At 47.8% G+C, this 23,104-nt stretch overlaps 1 protein-coding gene across 2 annotated transcripts in view; it reads right to left on the reverse strand.

The window, feature by feature from the left end:
• LOC147697124 (cytoplasmic FMR1-interacting protein 1) overlaps window positions 1-23,104 on the reverse strand; it is a 533,654-nt gene that overhangs the window by 269,151 nt on the left and 241,399 nt on the right. For both annotated transcript variants that reach the window (XM_086934191.1, XM_086934192.1), the window contains exon 22: window positions 9,675-9,874. In XM_086934191.1, coding sequence (XP_086790317.1) covers window positions 9,675-9,874 — 200 coding nt within the window. The remainder of the gene's footprint in view (window positions 1-9,674; window positions 9,875-23,104) is intronic.

Here is a 23,104-nt window from a genome sequence, read left to right on the forward strand (position 1 = left end):
AGGGGGGGGGTGGGGGGGGGGACGGGTCCGCCTGAAGGAAGGTAGGGTCCGAGTCCAGGGGGCGGTATTTCTTCTGAAGCCTCAAGGGTGCCGATTTCACTGAGGCAGGCATCAGGAACAATTCTATTGCCGGTTCCTCCAACCCAGGCACCAAAGGAAGCAGAGGCAGAGAGTCTTGCTTCCGCTGTAGTGTCTCAAAGATCACCAATGTAGTAGGGGCAGACCTGGACAGTGCAATGCCCAGTTTCGACGCTCCCCTTACGAGAACCTCCTGAACCGTGGTAATGTCATCGACAGGTGACACTCTCGGATGTGGAGAATCCGACAGGGTAGGCGAGTAACTTCCTCCACTAGAGGACTCTGTATCTCTAGTATATCTGGAACGTGACCTCTCGTGATGACGACAACAGCGAGATCTGGTAGAAGACCGGTGCCGGCTGCGAGAGTGATGTCTTGGCCGGGATCGAGATCTTGGCCTTCTTGGTTCCGCCGGGATCACTGGCACAGTTGGAGCCACCGGTGGCTGTGGAAGAGGCGGAGGAGACGATGGTGGTGGAGGTGGAGGAGGAGGAGGCAGCAGCGGAGTAGGCATCCAAGGTCGCAGCGGTGACTGACGAGGAGCCACAGGCTGAGCTGGTTGCGGTGACCTGGTCAGAAAATAGGTCCTGGAATACTCCAAGTGTGAGGTAGAAGTTACCCTCCTCGGCTTGTGAGCAGGCCTCGAAGAGGAAGCTCTGGAAGCGGGCCCCATGATGGCGAATGTCGATGTTGCGATCTTGAACTCTCAGAAGAGGAGAGGCTGACCACAGACTGTGACAGAGCTCCGATGGTACCTCCTCGACGTCGACCGTCTCCTCGAAGTCTACTTTCTACGTGACGTCAAACTTCTCCTCGACAGTCTTCTCGACGGCGACTTTCTGCACAACGTCAAACTTCTCGTCGATGGCAACCTGAGAGTGGACGGCGAACAGCGGTGTCGCCTTGACGGCGAGCGCGATATCTCCTGGACCCAGATCGACGACTATGTGTCAATGTCGTCTGGGATGTCCTTGACGTCGACCTCGTCCGAGGTCTCGACGTCCTTCCTCTCGACGCTGATCTTCGACGTCGTTGAGACCCAGAGACCTGGGTCGAAGGGGATCAGATCGTCGTCATACCTGATTTCGACATCAACGCTGTCGTCGTCGACTGGGACCGGGACCGGAGTAGTTACTGGGCTTTTTTTCGACTGGGGAGCCCCCTAGAGGCAGACGCATGGGTTGTGGAAGAGGAAAGGCTCTCTCCATGCCCAGATGTCTCGCCTGCAGCCTGTTGTCTTCTCTGCTCCAGGCCTTGAAAGCGAATCTTCTCCCTGTCACGCAGGGTCCTCCTGGAGATGGACTTACAGATGATACAGGAGTCAGGAACATGATACGTAGGAAGACAGAGTATACAAACTCTGTGAGAGTCCGACTTGGCCTTCGTCCTGCCACATTCTGGGCACTTGTCAAACAAAGATGGCATTTTGACAAGAAAATGTGGGCTAACTGCCCCAAAAAGACAGTAAAAGGAAGGTAAAGGCCCAAGACGTTGAGTGAAACACTCAAACTAACAAAAAAGCTCAATAATATGAAGATATACCACAAAAGGTAGAGCTCAATGCTCCAGGGTCCTGCTAGCAGGTGCCGGAAAAAAGAACTGAAAGTAACTGGCCTTTGGCTGTGCATCATGGGATACCGAGGGTCTCTGGAGGGTTCCTTAAAGGCACGGTATCCATTTACAGAAATATAATGGCAGCCTATGGGGCTTGTCTGTCCAGCCCTTCCTCTCTATCACGAAAAAAGGGATCTTTGTGAAGGGGAGTTTCTCTATGTGTGCAATTTAGCAAAATGATTACATTTAATTGTTATCTGGCTATCTCTTTCACTTCAGGATGAAGTACTGGCCAGTGTAGCATTGTTTCAGGCTGCATCATTTGTCTTTTATTTTCTCTTAAGTGTCTATGCAGGATTGCAGAAGAGGACACCTTAAGAGACTATTTCTATTGAAGTGCTCCGGGGTACACGCCTATGGGTGGGACTATTCCCATGATTATGACTATACACAGAGATCCCTCAACTACAGAAGTTACTTACCTTCAGTAACGACTTACCTGGTAGATCTAGTCACAGATTTCTTACATTTTAATAATCCCCAGGCTGGATCAGGAACATTTTCTACAGCAGTGCTGCTGCTCGTAGGTAGAGGCAACGGATATGACACCGACAGAGTCCATATAAGCCCTCTCCTGATGCGCGGATGTCAGTTTCTTCCGTGACCACATTCCGTGCTTAAACACAGAGCCTCTTATAGAAACTGCTAGTAAACAGTGTGCCCAAACAGATTTTCTATATAAAACGTTTGATCTAATATTTGTATTTTTTTTTTTTTAAACTGAAAGGCAGAGGAATGTCAGAAGGGATCTGGGAAAGGAAAGGACAAGACAACCCAGTTAGCAGAGCGGGGGCGCGGTCAGTAAGGAATTAGTGGCTAGATGCTGTCTCGACCAGATAAGGCGTTACCAAAAGTTTGTAAATAATTCATCTGCTAGAGACATCTAGCCACAGATTCCTTACCTTTGAATTAGATGCCAAAGCAATAGAATCCTCGGGGGAGGGTCTGCGAACTGGTCCAAGATAGATCCCGGACTAGGACTAGCCAGCATTTATAGGTGAGAGAGAGGTACTGGCTGTTAGAAATGTTGGTGAGGAAGAAGACACCCTAACAGAAATATTGTAGAGAACACAGGAAAAGGCATCCACAGCAGAATAATAAGGATGGGTTAGAAGAACACTTCAGGTAATTACAACACAATAGAGCATCCCCAAACGCAACTGGACCATTAGTGGATGGGGCTGAAGGCCAAGGATAATGGGGTGCGTGTTTGTAGGAGGGAGCAGGGTGGGGTGCTGTGTGTAGTTTGTGTGGTGATGGTGGGTGGGACGATGCATGTGAAGTGACAGTGGGTGCAGGCGAAAGTTCCTTCTGTGTCACATGGGGATATGCATTCCAGGTATGGAGATTGGTGGAATGCTGCAGAGTAATGTAGTGGGGACGGAAAAACCAAAATTTGTGGCATTGGGCGCAGTCCAGACGATCGTCTTCTAATTGCTGGATCCTCTAACTATCTAGAACACCCTGCGTTTTAGGGGAGTTAGCAGAAAGGCATTAAGGAATTTCCACACCATCTCTTACTACTAGAGGCAAACAATGACACTGTCCTTCTGTTATTGGTGTTTCTATACCGACTCTAGAATATATCTCTTCGGCAACTGTTGACGGAAGCTCTGTTGCTGTCTCTGGTAGGTTGAGAGGGTGTGTGAAGAGGTGGTTTTAGTACTTGCTGTATATGGAGGCCTGCAAAATAAGCCCCTAGGAGTAGCTGTGAAGAGCACACATGGCTTTTGCAGTGTCTGTTATTATTATTATTTTTTTACTTTTCCAACATTCGGTCAACTTGGAGTTCAAAGAGGTGTTTGCCATTGAAAGGCACGTTGAGTAAATGTTGTTGAACCTCTGGTTTAATGTCTGATACTCACTGCCAGGGTGTCGCCTTATCATTCCACTTGTATTGATACCTCTTGCCATTGTATAAACAAGTTCAAGGGCACAGAGAATAGCTGCTTTGAAAACGGTCTTCCCTTCCACTGCAAGTTCCTCACCCCTTTGTTTACATTCTTCTGGTAGATGTTTGAGGACAATGTGTACTCATCCCAGTGTACACGGTCCTATCTGAAGAGCAAACCAACAGAACTGGCAATTTTCCAATGGGACCCTGCTTGTACTGCTAGCCTCTTCTCCACAGTATCTATCTTTTTGCTCTCCTTATTTGGAGGGGGAGTGCCTTATGTGCCCTATGCATTTGTATGCTTATACGTGGTCTGAACTACTAATGAATCCAATAGTAACTGTCCCTGAATGTAAGATGGTTCATTTTCAGAGGCCTCAATTTTGTCCTCAAATGGAGGGGTGACAATTCTGGCCTTAATAGGCTCATTACAGGTCTCTGCTGAGGATTTTAGCATTCCCTTTAACATGGGAAGAAACTGGACCATGTGATATGTTCTAGAAAAGTCTCCACAAGGAAGCCATCTACTTCCTTAAGGACGTCTATGCTCACCTTCTAGTAGGTGGTCGGCCTTGGTATGACCTTGTGATAGGAGATCGTGTCATCTGGTGAGGATGGCTTCACTGGATAAACGTTGGTATCCTTGCATCCCGGTCAGTCAATAGTGTAATCCTTTCATAGCTCTTCTGATAAACCAGGTTCATACAGTGCATCATTGGGGTGTGGAGGGTAGATTGGGCTCCCCACAAAAGAAGATTGAGGTGACTCCTCTAGGAAGTGCATAGGAGGGGGTGATGGAGGAGATGGTGGAGCCTCAGGAGTAAGTGGAATAGGTGGAGGACTGGTGCTGCGATCTTGGTATTTTCAATACTTTGGGGGTGCTGGAGGAGCCAAAGCAATCTCCTCTTCAAATGTTAACCTTCTTTTTTTAGGCAGAGTGTATGTTCATTTTGTCAGAGCCTTGGATCCAATTCTCCATGTCTGGGGATGAATAAAAAAGCGTTCCTGTTTGGGTATGGAGCTCATCTTGTTTAGAATCATTTGATGCAGTAGAAGATGCTCTTTTCAGCGCTGACTGGTGTCTCGGAATCAAGAGTTATTTCAACATCGAAATGGACTTGGTTCTTGTACTCGCTACTTGTTTCAACATTGAACTTGGCTTTGGTGTCTAAGTTGGTTTCGGAGCCGGAATTGGTTTCTTTGCAGCTACAGTCCTCAGTACTGAAGCCGACCCTGAAATATCTTTTTGCCTCGAAGGCCTGTGCCGAAGGCAGGGTCTGTCTCAGCTCAGAAGTTTTTGCTCGGTGCCGACCATGGCTTAAAGGCAGTGGTGTGGCTACTGAGCGTCTGAGATCCAGGGCTAGAGGCCATGCCTTTACGGTGGGAGTTGTCGCCCTCAGCTCAAGACCGCTGGGCTGGGTTGAGGTGGCCCTCAGAGGACACACTGCTCACAGTCAATATCTTTGATGTACTGGAGGCGACTCAGAGCTCTTCCTGCTCTTTTTCCTCAAACTTCGAGGAGAACCCGGTCTCGACATTTGGAGACAACTATTTAATTTCTTGTTCTGTTTGTCCAGACTTTTCCCCCTGTTGTGCCTTGATGTCGTCCTACCCAAAAATGTCAGGGGTTACCGGTTCCTGGGGTTGCATTCTATGGGTTCACCTGTGCTCCTGTTGGTGCCAAAGGGTCTTTTTGGACCTAAAGGTACAGCAGGATGACCACAAATGTTGTCAACGTGTTCTGGGGAGAGACAGAGGTTGCAGACTTGGTGGTGATCCTTCTAAGTTTACTTGGAGTGGCACTGTGGACAATATTGAAAAGGTTTTCTTTCCATCACTCCAGGGGCATTTTCGTCCAGAAAGTTTGAAGGAAGGTGTAAAAGCCCCAAAGTGGGCCCAAGGTCCTGTCACATGCAGAATCTTTTAGCCTTCTAATACAGTGATTTGCAAAGAAAATTGGAATCTATCGTCTTTGAAGTGTTTTTCAATGTTAACGGAGTCAAAAAGATGAATAGAGAAGACTCAAAAACTGCGTTGTTCACACTGAACACAGAGCCCCATCGATACACATTCAGATTCTAAAAATGGAGGTGATGCCCATGCACATTCCAAGCTAAGGGAGAAGTCACTATAATTGTGACACAAAATACTTCTTCAAAGAAAAACAAAGTGCAAAGGTCCAAGCAAAACACTAGGTGGCAGGAGTATGCAGTGCATGTGTATCTACAGCAACACATGCTTTGAACAGGTACTCACCTTTGGCAACGATGCTTCTGGTAAATACTCCAGGTACATAGAGATTCCTCACAGATCCATCTCAGCACCCCTTTCTAAGGAATAGTCACTTACATCATATCCACAGCCTTAGAGCTTCATGACACAGCAGGCGGGACCCCACACTGTACAGCTAGTTTATGTAACACTTCACTGCTGTGTTGTACATAAAACTTTGGACACATTACACAAATGGTGGGTGGGAAAGCCTTCAGCGCAAATTGTTCCTGCAGGTTGATGTGAAAACCCTGCTTCCCTGCAGACCAAAGTCCTGATATCCAGAACCTGGAGATGACTGCCCCAACCAAGTGAATACATCAGTCACCAGCATGGGCACTGCTTGTGGCAGGCACAAGGATTTCCCAAAGATGAGATTGTCCTCCATAGACCATCACTGAAGGCCTGTCACTCTTTTCAGGTGGATTTTATTGTTGTCCGTCACATCACTCCCATGTTGGAACCACTGCAGGCAAAGGCATCAGTGGATGGCCTGCATGGGGCAGCCAGGGTGAATGGCAAGGAGGATGCAAGTAGCAAAGCACTGTTTAGGTGGGGGTGTGGGAGCAGCTCCAAGAGATGTAGGGTCCAGCACTACCTCTATGAATGCAAGCTGACGTGAGGACTCCAGGTGTGATTTTGGTAGGCTGATGAAAAATCCCAAGTAAAACAGCAGAGATACTGTCGTGTTCAGAGGGTCTGACACTAGCTACAGCAAATTCGCCTTCATCAGTACAGGATTACTGAGATTTCGGTCCTGCACAAATATTCTACTACCATTGCCATCCTCTTGGTGAAGACTCAGGTGCTGATGTTAACCCCATCGGGAGGGACGCTAAGTACTAGTGGGTGGAACCTACCACAAAGGGCAGGTACCTCCAGTGGGACTGATGGATCATAACATTGTATTGTATTGTATTGTATATTGGATTTATATAGCGCTTATCACCCAGGGGTCTCTAAGCGCTTGCCTTGGGAACCCGTCCTGGCTTTTCCCTGTGAGATAGCCCCTACTGGGCATCCCCAAGGTGAAAGCCAGGCATCCCGCCGCGGGGGCCGTTATGGAGATTAAGCAAGCTTAATACCCAGAGTTGCAGAGTGTGAACCCATGATTAGGTCAGGCACCGAAGCGAGAATTATCGAGTCCGTGGACATTTGAGCTCAAGACCCTGCCGCGTCGGGAATTAAACCCTGGTCCCGGGTCTGACCTCTGCTTCAGGGTCTGCCTGCTCTAACCAGTGAGCCACACTTCTCCACATGAAACATGGGCCCTGCAAGTCGAGAGCCCCATCCAGTCTCCTAGTTCCAGAGCCAGAAGAAACTATGCTAGGGTCAACACCTTTAATTTCTCCTAATGAAGAAATACATTCAAGATAGTGAGGTCTAGCATGAGACGTAGCTGATGAAATAAACTGGAGGAATGGAAGTGAGAAAGTGTTGGAAGGGAAGGGTATAACCCATTTCTATAAGCTGCACGATCCACTGGTTGATCCTGATGGCCTGACAACCCATTACACTATTCCCCCGAGAATCGTTTGCTACCCTGAGGGAAAACTACAGCAACTTAACGGCTGACAGGAGAGGAGGAAGGTAACTGCTGAGCTTGCCAGCTACTAAACTCCATCTTGGCTTCTGTATTGCTACAGGAATACATTAGGTTGTTGAAATGGCTGGGAGGGCTGGAAGGAATGGGAGGGCTGGCACGGGGAAAAAGGCTTACACCTTGCAGGGGAAGCCAGCCCTACGGAATGAGCCGCGACTCCTCCCTGTTTACATCAATTCACAGTTGAGGCAACCTTTTTGCCAAAGAAGCAGGACAAATCAAAAAGCATGTCCATTAGGTTCACCTGGACATCCCACACGAGAAGTTCCTCAAGCAGAGCCAGACATATTGTGTAATGGCCACCGAAGAACCCATGAAACTTGCCAATTAATCCACAGGATCCAGAACAACCTTCAGGATCTGCTTCATAGCATCTTCTCCGTCATGGTCCACTAAAGCAAAGTTATTCATAAGATGATCCAAAAGACCAGGCACAACCATCTGTACCATTTACTACAGGGCAGGGTGGTACCTTGCCTGGCAGGGGGTGATGGTTACTTGAGAGTCAAACTTCCTGAGGAGAAACATTTTTCCCACATGTATTCTATTTTCTTAGATTCCAGGTTAGAAGATGCTTTATACAGTATGATACATGAACCACCAGGCGTTCAGACAATGGTGGGTTGACAGGAAGGTTGGCTTCCTCTTGGCCAGTGGATGGGAGCGGGCAATCAGTCTGCCCATAGCCTTGGTGGAAGGTAATTTGACCAGTGTGGCTTTAATATGTTTCATCAGACGTTCGCTGAACTCGAGAAAGAGCTCAATTGATGAAGCAGCATGTAAAGGAGTTATGTCAGGAGGCTGCCCTTATTTCCCCCATGGGTAGAGGTATTTCTAGGACCTCTGCAATTTTATTGAGGACTGCAGTAAAATAACCCACTTTTGCAGAAGGTGGTCCCAAAGAGCACTCAAATGTTACCTTGGGTAAGGTATTTAGGTCATTACATTTTGGATAGTCCGTTAATCGGCTACGTCCATGCTGGTGAGAGCTAGCAAGCTGGCTAGCTCGCTACTACTGCCAGAATGGATGATCTGAGGCATTTGTATATGGTCCCAGCCAACACAGAAAATGTCATTCATGCGCTGGAAATATTCATCCATACGCAAAACTCTTCCTATACAGGGCCTTCGATATCAGTGTCTGCAACTGCATCCTTGAGTGCATGAGAATGTCCCTTGTTTTTAGTATGGGCTAAGGAGCTGGCATTGAGGGAGAGGCTACAGACGGAGTCTTGGCATCACTACAGCTCTGGCACGGTTGGTGGAGTACCCTAAGTAGTACCAGTAGGGATATTCAAATCAAAGGCTCATCAGGTTCCATGGGGCCTAAAGAAATACCAGAAGGAACTGGGGCACTATGAAAGAGTGCCAACATGGCTTGGGTAACACAATAAACTATGCTGCATTAGAGCTGGGCACAGAATCTCAGGGTACAGAGGGGAGCGTGTTGGTGCCTAAGTAGGGCACTTGCATCGGTGCAGAAACTAAAGCTGGCTCCGGCGTCCAGGTGACCTTGACCAAATCCGGCTCGGAGGAAGGTTTGGTAGCTCAAGCAGTGTGGACTTACCCTTAAATGAGAATGATATCTGACCGAGGAATCGTCTTGTCTACGCCACTGCTTGTGCTTCCCTTTTGATAACTTTTAGAAAGAAGCTGGTGCTCGTCACGCACATGTGCAATTAAGAGCTCCGTCTCCCGCTCGCTTATGGCTTTAGAGTGCACGAAGGTCGCATTATTGGCATTATTTCAAATTATGCTTAGGCCCCCAAGCACCCAAAATAGAGGGGCCAAAATGGACATGTGTCCATGGCAGAAATGGCAGGATTTGAAATCTAACATTTTAGGTGAGAATATCCTGTCTAGCATTGCAAAAAGCTAACTATTGTAGAAAAAGTTCCACAGAAAGCTGCTCCGGATCCTCATTGAAGAGCGCTGGGAAAATGATCATAGGGTGGCACTACATGGCTCAGGTTAAGTCGAGGTCGCACACAACACCAAAATGGAGCCGAATGCCAGTGTAGAAGTGCTAATGCCATTTCTCAGGATCCAGTCTGCTACCTGGGGATATTAAAAAGGTGAGGAGTCGGCAGGTACAAGTATCCATCAGAACAATGTATACTCTGTTCTAAAAGCAGGCAACGACAAACCAGGTGTGCCTGAAGATAAATAACCACCTCCAGCATACATCTATCTAAACACAACTATTCCACTCACCTGTAAGTGGACCCATTGTAGCAGTAGTTTGGGAGAAAGTCGTAGTTAAGCTCCCAGAAGACATGGAGAGTTATTCTGCCGTAAGGGGCAGACACGTTGTGGTTGGCTTCTCTGAACATAGCATCAAAGCTATCCAATGTCATGTATCGACTTAGTAGTTTATGCGTCATACGGTTGATTTCAATCAGCCCATCGAGCTCCTGAAAAAATATGAGAACTCACTATTAAGCTTCATCAATGTCCCCTGAATCAATGATCTGAATGCTACAATCAAAACCTAACACAAAGTAAACACTTCATTAGTAAAGACTGTATAATTATTAGTTCTAAAAATAAATACTTATAAAAAGAGTATTTTACTTACCATAAAAGCATATTTTTCTAGCGTGTAGTGCTGCAGATTCACATGCTGTGCATACTCCTGCCATCTAGAGTTGGGCCCAGACTTTGCAAGTTGTTCTTCCTTGAGGACGTTTTATGATCAGCGTCGTTTTCTCCTCCCCTCGAGGTATTGCATGTATTCAACAACTCATTTGTAGATAATGTTTTTTCCCCTTGAAATATACGGAGTGAGGATATAGTTTGATAAGTTAGCATTTGCTGTTGAACATGCTGTATTTGTGTGTATTCTTCTCACAATCTAATACCTGCTGGGAAGGCGGGAGGGGCATGTGAATCTGCAGCACTACATTCTACGAATAGATGCTTACAGGGCAGTAACATACTCCATTCGCAGCAGGTGTTGGCTGCAGATACACATGCTAAGCATAGATTGCAAAGCAGTACCCCTCTCACGGTGGCTTTAGGTATGAGATGGTGCGCTTGTTTGAAATAATGTTTGAAGGACTGTTTGTCCAACTAGGGCTTGTTGTCTTGCTTGAACATACACACAATGTTTCATAAATGGATGTGGATTCACTCATGTAGCTGCTTTCCAAATGTCACTGAGGGAGATATTCCCTAAAAAGGCTATGGTTGCTCCTTTATTCCTTGTCGACTGAGTCCTTGGCATAGTTGGTAATGTTTGTTTTGCTTTAGCATAAACAAATGTGGATACATTTGACAATCCATCATGCTATTCCTGATTCTGACATAACCTTTCCTTTATGTGGATTTGAAAACAAAACAAATAGTTGTGTTTTTCTGGAGGGTTTTGTACGTTCTGGGTAGTACAGAAGTGCCTGTTTAACATCAATTAGTTGTAAAGCACGCTCTGCAATTGTCTCTGGTTTTGGAAAGAAAAATGGTAACTTTAAAGTTTGATTAAATGGAAAGGAGATATAACCTTGGGTAAGAACATTGGGCTAGTCCATAAACACACTTTGGGAAAATTGGAAATATGGTTTGTGAGAAAGTGCCATCTTTCTTGCATTGGTATGCCCCAATTTTTTGCTGAACTGCTGATGTGCTGTGACTGAGTGTGCCCTGAGCATCTGCCAACCAGGTGCCCAGGCCCTGTGTTCCTTTCCTAAAGCTGTGTTGAAACAAAACCCAATTGGCATCGCTGGCCACCTGTCAGCCCCTAGTAAATGGTACTTTAGGTACCCAGGCATGGTGACCAGAGAAATCCCCTAAGGGCTGCAGCACTTATTGTGCCACCCTTAGGGGCCATGCACCCTGACACCCACACACTGCCTTTGTCTAAGTACAGAACTAAACAAAGAGTCGACATGGCACACATCCCTGTGTGCCATGCCCACAAACCCACTGCCCTAGCATACGTCAGTCACCCCTCTAGCTGGGTGCCCTATGCCAGTGGTGTGGGCACAGGTGTAGGAGCCCTGTGCACCTACAGTACCTAGGCCATTCCTGGGCACTGTAAGTGCAGTGATGCCATTAAGAGTATATGGTTCTGGGAGGTTGTCATTACGAACTCCACAGCACTATAAAGGCTACACTGAAGACTGACAAGGAGTAGTTTCTGCCCTGTTATTCCAGTTCTGTAGTAGGGGTGTCTCTGTTATAGTCATAATCTAGTGAATAGTCCCGCCCATGAGCGTGGACCCCGGAGCAATCAAAAAATAATCTCTTAAGCTGTCTAAAAATGCAGTCCTGCACAGACACTTAAGAGAGAATTTAAAGACAGATAATGCAGCCTATATCCACAGGCTACACTGTCCAGTACTTCAACTAGACATTCCACCAAATCCACAAACAGCACAGACTGCCAGGTTTTCCTCATAGAGAAAAACCTCCCCTTTTACCAACAAAGCCTCTGGAATGATAGAGAGGAAGGGGTGGGCAGACAAGCCCCATAGGCTGCCATTATGTGGCTCAAAAAGGGATACTGTGCCTTTAAGAAAACTTTCTAGAACTCTGAGTATCCCAGAATGCACAGCAGGTTCCATTTACTTTCAGTTCTTTTTGAAGGCGTATAACGCCAGACCTCTAGCATTCCGAACATGAACATCTTTCTCCACCGGGGAGGAGGGCGGGCGCTTATGACTATAACAGAGATACCCCTACTACAGAACTGGAGATACAGGACACAAACTACGCCTTCTATAGTAGGGGAGCTCTGTGTATAGTCATAATCTAGTGAATAGAATGGCAAGCCCATCCCCACACCAAAGCGGCGGTGGAGAAATAAGAAGTAAAACACCACTACTGTGCGAACAGATTTCCCAACGAAGCCTGCCCAACCTGAGCGTCTGCCTTGGCATCAGTGTCCAGACAGTAATGCTTAGCAAAGGTATGGACCGACTTCCAAGTGGCCGCCCTGCAGATTTCTGCAATGGGAACATTACGTAGCAAAGCAGTCGTGGCAGCTTTGCCCCTGGTGGAATGAGCCTTAGGTTTACCCCCTAAGGTCTTAATAGCCTTTTGATAACACAATTGTATGCAGGACACAATCCACCTCTAGATGGACTGTTTTGAGGTAGCGAGACCGGTCCTGACTGACCCCTAATTGATAAACAATTGGTCTGACCTACGGATATCCTTGGTTTTATCCAGATAAAATTTCAACACCCTCCTAACATCCAGGGAATGTAGAGACCTTTCCGCTGGAGAGGAAGGATTCTGTAAAAACGTAGGCAAAGTTATGGTCTGGTTCACATGGAAATCAGAAATAACCTAGGAAGAAATTTAGGGTGAGTACGCATAACAACCTTAGCAGCATGAAAACGGTATAAGGTTCTTGGCAAGACAACGCCTGGATTTCACTCACCCTGCGGGCCAATGTAATGGCCACGAGGAACGCCGCCTTCCAGGACAGGTGCTGTACAGAAGCCTTATGAATAGGTTCAAAAGGTTCCTTCATCAGTCTGGACAGCACCACATTCAATTCCCATGAAGGCGAAGGAAGACGAACAGGAGGAAACACTTTCTTCAAGCTTTCCAGAAAATCTTTGATCACAGGGATCTGGAAGAAGAAAGTCTGTGAAGGGCATTTCCTGTAGGCAGTCAGCGCAGCGAGATGAACCTTAATGGAATGAAAATTAAGGCCAGCCTGCGCCAAATGTAAAAGGTACGGAAGGATGACATCTTCCTTACATGTTGTTGGATCATAGTTCTTGGACTTGTACCAGATGCAGAATCTCTTCCACTTGTAAGCATAAGAAGTCCTAGTGGAAGGTCTCTTGGCCTCCTTCAGTATGTCCATACAATCTACCGGGAGATTCAAATGGCCATATTGCACTATCTCAGGAGCCATGCCGCCAAACTCAAAGACGAGAGATTGGGCTACACCCTCTGCCCCCCGAACTTCGCGAGAAGGTCCTGCCGGCACGGCAGCCGTATGTGAGGAAGGAGAGACCGGTGAAGCAGGTCCGTGAACCACCACTGCCAGGGCCATTCCGGGGCAATCAGGATCATCCGCGCCCTGGACTGAGCCAGCTTGATGAGCACCGTCGGAATCCGGGGAATGGGTGGAAAAGCGTTCAGAAAGCTGTTCGACCAGTTGATCCATAACGCATTCCCTGCTGGTAACACCTGAATGCGAAGTCTCGACATTTGCTGTTTTCGGTGGTGGCGAACAGATCCACGGCTGGAGTGCCCCACCTGGCGAAGACGTCTCCGAGTACTTCGTTGTTTATGACCCATTAGTGGTTTTCGTGAAGCAACCTGCTGAGGGCATCCGCCTGAACATTCTGCACACCTGGCAGATAAGTTGCCGTTATCGACAGTCCTCTGGCTAACAGCCAGTGCCAGATCGCCTGCGCTTCTTGTGACAGCGTGCGCGATCTCGAGCCCCCCTGCTTGTTGAGGTGATACTGTCCGTCTGCACAAGCAAGGAGTTGGTCTGGAAGGACAGATGAAAGGACTTCCTTGCCAAGTGAACAGCTCTGAGTTCCAGGAAATTGATGTGATACGTGGACTCTGTCGGAGACCATGTTCCCTGGATCTGTAGATGGTCTGAATGCGCTCCCCAGCCCAAAAGAGACGCATCCGCAACGATAGTCTGAGTCAGGATGTCCTTGTGGACAGAAACCCCTCTGAGGATATTCTCTGCTGAGCACCACCATCTCAGGGACTGTTGGGCGTGAAGAGACAACTGAATCAGGTCGTCCCAACAACCTTTCCTCTGGCCCCACTGGTCCTCCAAACATTCCTGTAGCGGCCTCATGTGTAGGCGCGCGCACGGAGTGAGGAAGATCCAAGAGGCCATGGATCCCAGTAGAGAAGACACCGTCCCCACTATTGTAGATGGAGCAACTATGAGAGCCTGAGCCTTCCGAAGGATGGATAAGCGTCTCTCCTCCGAGGGAGACACGCTTGCCGACAGCATATTGATGGAGGCTCCCAAGTACTGCAGGCACTGTACCGGAATCGGGACAGACTTGGACAGATTTATGTGCAACCCCAGACGGTTCAGCAGGACGGCGGTCCTTTGAATTGCAATTAAGCTTCCTGGAAGGTGGAGGCTTTGCTCAACCAATCGTCCAGGTACGGGTAGACAAACACCTTGTTCTTTCTCAGGTGCGCTGCTACCACAGCCATGCATTTCGAAAAAGTCCTGGGTGCAGACTTCTGTCCAAACGGTAGTACGTTGTACTGATAGTGATTGGTGCCGATGAGGAAGCGCAGGAACTTTCGATGTTTCGGTGCAATGGGCACCTGGAGGTACGCATCCTGCAGTTCCATAGCGCACAGCCAGTCTCCACTTTGCAGCTTAGGATAAATCTGGCGTAAAGACAGCAACCATCCATTTGCTTAACGCAAAACCAGAATGGGCCTGAACTCGTTCTGGTCCTTCTCTCGCACCCAAAAGCACTGTGAGTACAGACCCTCTCTTAGAGACCGAGGGACATCTTATCTCCCTTCTTCTTAACAAGGTAACGGCCTCCGCTCGGAACTCGCGCAGCTGGAATTGCGAGCGAACCTGTGGAATTGCTGGGGGAGGGCTGACAAACGAAGACTGTCTTAGACCCGGCCGGCCCTTGTTCGCCGAGGAGCATCAATCTCTCCCGCGAATGCACACAATATACTTGTGAATTATTAAATGGCGGCCCGGGACCACAGAGAACTCCTGGGAGGAAAAACGCTGCTGGAAAGGGCGGAAGGCCTTACGCCATTCTCCACGCTTCCCCAAACCTACAGCCTTCAAAAGTCTCAGATTCAGACTTCATGCGGACCACTCACTACCCTCATGGCACTCCAAGGGTTGCCCAAAGAACGGGAGAGTAGAAGCACACTGCTGTGCCACTGGCTGCAGAGATGTCAGACGAATACAAGTATGGCAACGTAGGACAAACCCAAGGCAATAGCTGGGGGTTGCCAGGAGAGAAAAACTCCGCTCCAACACCGATGATTAGATCTGAAAGTATCAGGCCCTTTAGACTATCTCTTGTAAGGCTTCCCTCCGGTCTCTCGTCAGGGGAACCATAAATCGGTGAAGGAACACCCCCACACAGGGATCTTACCACAACGGCCCAGCAACAGTGGGCCACAGCATGCTGTCTGCATGCAGTCACCCCTGTGACCAAGTCAGGAGTACGTTCGAAGCCAAAATTTCCTGGCAGGTGGTAGTGGACGACAGTTACGTACCGCCCACCAGTGAACAACCCGCTAGGAGGAAAATTCGTAAGAGTAGGAGAGCACCTCCCGTACTCATGGAAGATGCATCCCTGGCATCAAGGCACGGGGGTTCGCAGACTGAGGGGCCAAGGCCCCTGAGGTGGTGGGTGGGAGAGGGACCAGAGAGAATTCCAAACATCCCCGGTGGTCACACCAGTGGTGGCAGAGCAGGAGGCGACCTAGACGATGAGTAGGTATGCGAATACTCAAAACTATGCATAAGGACCAACGTCCCTCGCTTAGAAGTGGTAAGTAGCCCCAGACTCCCCATCAGGAGGGTTCCTCGACGCTGATCAACTGCTCGGGGTCGAGAGTGGACGTTGCCGGGAACACAAAGTCCCCTCCTACGATGAGAGGCTCACCACGGAGCGAGGCCTGAAACAAGACCCAGGCGTCAAGCGCCGGCAATGATTCAGCGGCGTTGTCCATCTCACTACGACGTCACCATCACTAAGACATTGACTGTCTCTACGACATTGACCAACACCCCAACGTCAAGACGTCACTGCGGTGTCAAACCCTCTTCACTTCGACATCAAGCAGCACTGTACCGAGACGCCTAGCCATCCATGACGGTGACGTCTGGACCTAACGGAAGACAGCGGAGCCCAAGCAACCAAAGCCCCAAAATGAGCATGACTGCCCTTCGACGTCGAGCATGAAGGCCCTTTGACGTCGAGCATGACTGCCCTTCGACGTCGAGCATGACTGCCCTTCGACGTCGAGGCACTCCATGACGTCGCGGCACCCCATGACGTCGCGGCACCCCATGAGGTTGCGGCACCCCATGACGTCGAGGCACCCCATGACGTCGAGGCACCCCATGACGTCGAGGCACTCCATGACCTGGGTCCTGGAGTCCTGGGTCGACGGAGAGTATACCAGCTCTCGACGTCGCCGTCCTCAACGCTGACCGGAACCGCTTCATAGTTCAGACGCGCTCCTACTGGGGAGAAACCCAGAGGTCACAGCATGGGACTCGGTAGAGGACCTACCCTCTCCTTACCCAGAGGCTGAAGATGCCTTCAAACTCCCCTGCTCCAAACCTGGGAGCCGAAGCCTCCTGGAAAAGAAGGTACAGAGAAGACAGGTGTTAAAAGACACAGGCAAGCACAGAATACAAACCCTGTGAGCTTCAGCTTTGGCCTTTAATTCAACTGCAGGCAAAGCACTTGTCAGATAGAAATAGTATAAAGACAAGAAGACTGCAGAAATTCTGCCAAAAAAACACAGCAGAATGTAGATAAAGGCCAAAGACGTCGAGTGAAGCTGCCAAAAATCCAGAAATACAAAAAAATTGAATTAAAAAAGCTCAAATTGAAGAGCTAATGCACCAGGGTCCTGCTAGCAGGAGCCGGAAAAAGAAGTGAAAGTAAATGGGACCTGCTGTGCATTCTGGGATACTCAGAGTTCTAGAAAGTTTTCTTAAAGGCACAGTATCCCTTTTTGAGACACATAATGGCAGCCTATGGGGCTTGTCTGTCCACCCCTTCCTCTCTATCATTCCAGAGGCTTTGTTGGTAAAAGGGGAGGTTTTTCTCTATGAAGAAAACCTGTCAGGCTGTGCTGTTTGTGGATTTGGTGGAATGTCTAGTTGAAGTACTGGACAGCGTGGATATAGGCTGCATTATCTGTCTTTAAATTCTCTCTTAAGTGTCTGTGCAGGACTGCATTTTTAGACAGCTTAAGAGATTATTTTTTGATTGCTCCGGGGTCCACGCTCATGGGCGGGACTATTCACTAGATTAGGACTATAACAGAGATCCCCTACTACAGAAGTTTGATATCAAACTTCTCAGCACATTAAACCCACACTGATGCCAGTGTGAGATTTAATGTAAAATCCACTACAGAGGGCATCTTAGAGATGCCTCCTGAAACCTAACCTACAATCCACTTCTAGAAATAAGCCAGGCCTGGTACAGGTAAGTATAATAATACCTTGCAAGATTTATGCAGTAAATTACAGTTTAATGCAGGTTAAAATGCAGTTGGTTGATTTACAGATAAGTAAACAGTCTTTTTCTACTCGCCTCTCTCACCTAAGGGGTGGACTTTGCACAGATTGGCACACCCCCCTTCCTGATGTAGGGTTTCCTGCCAGAGTGGGGGTTAGAACTGGTGGGGGCCAGTTGCTGAGTACAGCAAGTGGCCTGGAAAAGCTCACAAAAGCGGCAGGCCTTCGAAGCTTCCCCTGCCCATCCTGGGGGAGGAGACCTAGCACCTCGCCCAGGATGTGCATTGTTGCAGGCCCAGGACAGCGGGGGGCTCTCCACCCAGGGGTCCAGCGACATGTCTGTTGTGTGGCAGCCTAGGCAGCCACTCTGACCAGACAATAAAATACAACTAAATAATATATTTGTATACAAACAAATTAGTCTGAGTTCAGTCTTTGAGTGTGTGACATCATTTATTGCATGAGTGTGTACAATAAATGCTTAACACTACACTCTGATAAAGCCTTACTGCTCGCCCACATTACCACAAATCAAATCGAGAGTAAGGTATTATCTACTTTTACCTTTGCCTACCTTTGGGGTTCCACTGGACTGTGCACACTATACCTTACTTTGGTATAGTATATACAGATCCAGCTTCCTACACTGTTCTTGTAGCCTCTGCGATAGTATCCATGCCCTTGCTGGTGATTCTGCTGTTGCTGGCGCTATGTGATGTTTTCTGGGGTAGAGGCTTTTGCTGCTCCTCGCCCTGGTAACACCAAATGGGCTGCTGCTTTTGAGGTGTTGTTTATAAAGTACCCATGGAATTGGTTGTGTCGGTGTCCTTTTTTATTTTCTCTACCTATGTGCCCACAGCGAGGCCAAAGAGGTTTTCCCCATCGAATGGGAAATTTAAGGCTGTGCTACCCCACCTCGGGTTTGAACGTGGATATGCGTAGCCACGCATGTCTACAGAGTACAATTGATGTATTGAAGCTCATTGCAGCAGTCTAATGCACATTAGCTTGTTGTATTTGATATCTGCCTCCCCTCATTTATCAGGTCTTTCGCTCGTTTATTGTATTCACCTAGGAGATGTTGCATCAGGTCTTGCATCTCATCACTGGTAGCCCTATTGTATCTGGAGAGTAGGCCAGTTGAATTGCCAATCTTTCAGTGGTTTGATTGCCCTGCTGCTACTCTTGTGCCTGCTGCATTAATCTGTTTACTTTCTTTGTCTGGAGGAGGTACCTCTCCAGTGCCTTGTGCTGCAGCTCTCTTCCTAGGTGTGGTGACAACCAGGGAATCTGCCTGGGGAGGTCCCGTATGTAAATTGGGTCAGTTGGAGATGACCTGTATTTCTCTATGCGAGAAGTTAGAACCCTAAATTTGACTGGGTCTTTAAAAATGTCTTTGGTTCCGATGAAGACTGATCCAATCATTGGCAGATATTGAATTGTGTGCTCTGTGAGCGAAAGTGTTTAGACTAGGAAGTCAGTTGGCTTCTGTGCAGTGTGAATGGGGAGCTTGTGGTACTCTGTCACTTTTCGAATGACACTGTGGTATAAGGATGTCATCTGGTGGTGACTACTTAGTAGATACTGTCTGCTCCATGTCTAGGTCAGGCAGGACCATATAATAATCATTCCATGGGTCAGGAGTATGATGGGTGTCTTGAGTTCCTTGGGAATCTGTGTCCTATATCGCCCCCATGTTCCTCCTCGTGTGTAGAGGGAGCGTGTGTTTGTGGGGACTCTGGGGGGCCGAAAGTCATTGGGCTTGTGGCCCTGTTTTTTGTGAAGGCTGTGGCAAGAATTGCTCCTGAGCCGGTCTTTTGGCACTTTCTTTAAGTTTTTCCTGCGTAAATTGTTGCAGTCCTTTAAAGACAATGCCTTGTTCTTCACTTACTCTTTGTGTACGAGTCATGTAGTTCTTTGGAGCTGGTGGTGTCTTCTCTGAAACTTTGTGTGGTTTTGTAACCCAAAGGTGAGACTTTTTTTCTGGCCAGAAGAGTGACCATGTTGTTTTTAGTCCTCTGGATCGGGGACTGTTTCGATTCCAAGGCACTTAAGTCAGAGCGTTTCTTCAGATTCTATGATTTTCTTGGGGTCGCAGCCTACTTGGCATTATTCGGTGCCAATGTGTCTGCCGGTGCCGACTTATGTTTAGGTGCCGGTGGCTCAGTCAGTGCCGACTTATGCTTCGATGCCTGCATAGTGCCAGAGCCATTCCCATACTGTGGCTTCAAGAACATTCTTGTCCCTTCTCAGCTCTGAGGCGTGCTCACTTTGTCACCCTGAGCCCGAGGGCTGCGGCGCACCACGGCATGGCGGAGGTAAGTGTAAGACCTTCTTTACACGGGGTTCAACAGTACTCACCGTATGTGGCGTCATCTTGGTCCTTGGCCCAGATACAGGGATCAGCCTCAGCAATGTGGGCCTCTCTTCATGCACTGGAGCATGTTCTTCCCCAGAGAATGAATCGGAAGCGACGATAACCACCCCACCACCTACCGGAGCACTTGGCTCACTTTCCACTTTGCTGTTGTACAAGAACTGTGCCTTGGCTGCCAGTTCCTTGGTGTGTGCCAGTTGTCGATCCCTATGGGTCCAAAGTGTCTTTGTGTTTTTGAACAATGCACAAGCCGCACACTCATCTTGTTTGTGCTCCAGAGATAGGCCCAAATTACACACTTTGTGCGTGTCAGAGTTTGATTATTTGGCCCGCACTAAAGGCACCATTAGGAGAGGTCTTTCTTTGCCTCCATCACCTGGAGACGGTCATTCTCGACGGGCGTTTGTATTGAGTACCGGGTAACTGGTCCTAGGGAGCCTAGGATCAGTGGGTGTCATCTACTGGATCTTTGGTCACGTCTTTGCTTGACCGTAGGCGTAGAATGCTGCAGAGCTCCAATGCAGTCCGGCCGAGCCCAATGGCGGGAAAACAAATTCTTACCATAGACACGCGCGATACCTTGAGGGGGAGGAGAAAACAATACCAATCCTAAAACTTCCTTGAAAAAAAACTACCAGCAGAGTCTGGGCCCAACACTAAATGGTAGGAGTAAACATAGCATGTGCATCTGTAGCCAACACATGCTACAAATTAGTTTATTCCCAAAATATACTGCAGGACAGCGGGAAAGAGGAGAATGGGCTAATGGTTATTCATATGGATAAACGTTTTAAGATACACGGTATAGTGGTTAGAGTATGGGGTTAGATATATATGGTGAAAGGTTTGGACTATAGCATTTGGGTAATAGGGTTAAGGGGCTCAGGTATAGGGATTCAAACTAAAGAGTATGTGGGTGGGTATTAACGGTTAGGAGTTATGGGACTAAGGTTAACAGTCATGTGTTAAGGATTTGGTGTTTAGGACTTGGGGTATAGGATTAGAGGTTGAGGTTAGGTGTACAAGGGATGAGGATATAGGTTCAAAGTTATAGGATGTGGGTTCACAGTACAGGATAAATGATTAAGGGTTAAGTGTATAAGAAGAAGAGAATAAGAGTAAGTGGTTATGGGTTAAAGGTTTGTGGCAAGGGGTGCAGATGCTATGGGGATGGGGTTAAGGGTTAGTAGTCTTATCAGGGTTATGATTGAGGTTAAAGGACTTAGAGTAAAATTTTTGGAGGGTGTGGCCAGCATTAAAGAAGGAGGTCACAAAGTTTTGAGCTCCTCCACCAGCCTCCATCTCATCCGCTATAATTCTGCGCGTTGTGCCTGCGAAATGAAGGTGACCAGCAGTCTCCCCCGGAGGCGAATCATCCCATTTACCCTGACCAAGGGGCCGAGGTGGAACGCCACATCAACCTGAAGCAGCCTGCAGTGGGGAAGACGCATGCGGAGGGTGTGGCTGCGACTGACTGAGAACCGCTGCCCTTCAGGAGGCATGTTGGGGGCCGCGGACTGGTGCCCCTCGCAGGTATCTCAATATTGGTGCCCCCTGCTTCAAGGAGAGGGTTGTTCTCTTTAAAATGGTCTCCCTTCCCTGGTTTTTATACAACCTACAACACTACCCTGAACCTGATGATGCCCGCTTTCTTTACAGACTTAAAGGCACACATTACCAGCTTTATCTGGGAAGGAAAAATACCCAGGGTATACTTTGAGAAATGTCCCTTCTCCCCCTGCGAGGAGGGCCTGGGGAGACGTTTAAATGTATTACTGGGCTTCACAATTGATCAATAGTAATCACTGGATCCGGGCAGAGGTGACCCCACTCATAGACTAGAGTTGGAGCTGCTCCATCGAAATGGTATACTCAAACTGCTGTACAGTAAGTCCACCTCCTCACTCACTTATCTATATAGAATTTTAGACATTTACGCAAGTTCAAAGAACATAACAATCATTCTGCTTTTGAAGATGAGTTTGGAAAGAAGAATCTAAAAATGACAGGTTCATCTACGTGAAAGTCAACAGCAACATTTCAAATGAATTTAGAGTTGGTTCTGAGAAATACTTTGTCCTTCATGAACCGGAGAAAAGGTTCCTTGAGGATGAAAGCTTGAATATATTCCTCTCTACTAGCAGATGTTGAAGTCAGGAAATGTGCTGTTTTCATGCAACAAAATGTAAGTCTGCTTTATGTATCGGTTCAAAAGGAGCTAATATCAGCTGGCTGAGGACTGCATTAAGTATCCATGGAACTGGAGAATGATGAAGATGTAGAAATGCTCTGAAGAGCTCTATCATAAACTGTTAAATGAGTATTTGGGAAAATAGTAGATGTTGATGTTCTCCTAAATCTTGAAGGTGCAGCATGGTGGACACTCTCTAAGAAATACTAGAGCCCACTCTTGTCTCAATTTAAGAAATATAGTAGGATTTCAATAGGTTTTATTTGAAGTGGATGATGACCACTGGTCCTGCACCAGACACAAAACTGCTTCCATTTAGCGTAGTAAGTCTTATTAGTCGCTGGAGTACTAGCCTGCACAAGCATATCTTTACATTCTTATGGCAGATCTAACTGGCCAAATTCTAGGTGGTCAGTTGCAATCATCCACCTTAGCCTTCCTCCCTGGAGATCGGGGGAAAAGGAGGAAAGGCACAGGCAAATATCTTGGACCAGCTGATCGAAAGAGCATTGCCCATAGTCCCTGGATTCTAAAACCTGCTGATGAAGCACGGGCATTTCCTGTTGTTCAGAGTGACAAATAGATTGATTATGTGGTGAGCCCAATGATCGAAAATATAATCCATCTGCTTCTGTTCCTAGTTCCCACTCATGGCAATCTGATACTTGCCGACTGAGTGCATCTGCCTGATCGGTGGCAACCTGGCAGATGTCTATCTTGTGAGAAATGGACCAGTTCCACAGCAGCTGAGCCTCTTCCTTAAAAGGTATGGACTGTGTTCCTCCTTACTTCGCTATGTAGAACATAGATGTTGTGGCGTCCATTCGGACTAGGACTGGTTGACCTGCTAATGTGGGGAGGAACGTTTGCAAACCTATTCATGTAGT

Source organism: Lissotriton vulgaris, chromosome 8 (genome assembly GCF_964263255.1).
Source record: "Lissotriton vulgaris chromosome 8, aLisVul1.2, whole genome shotgun sequence".
In the NCBI taxonomy this organism is placed as follows: Eukaryota; Metazoa; Chordata; class Amphibia; order Caudata; family Salamandridae; genus Lissotriton; species Lissotriton vulgaris.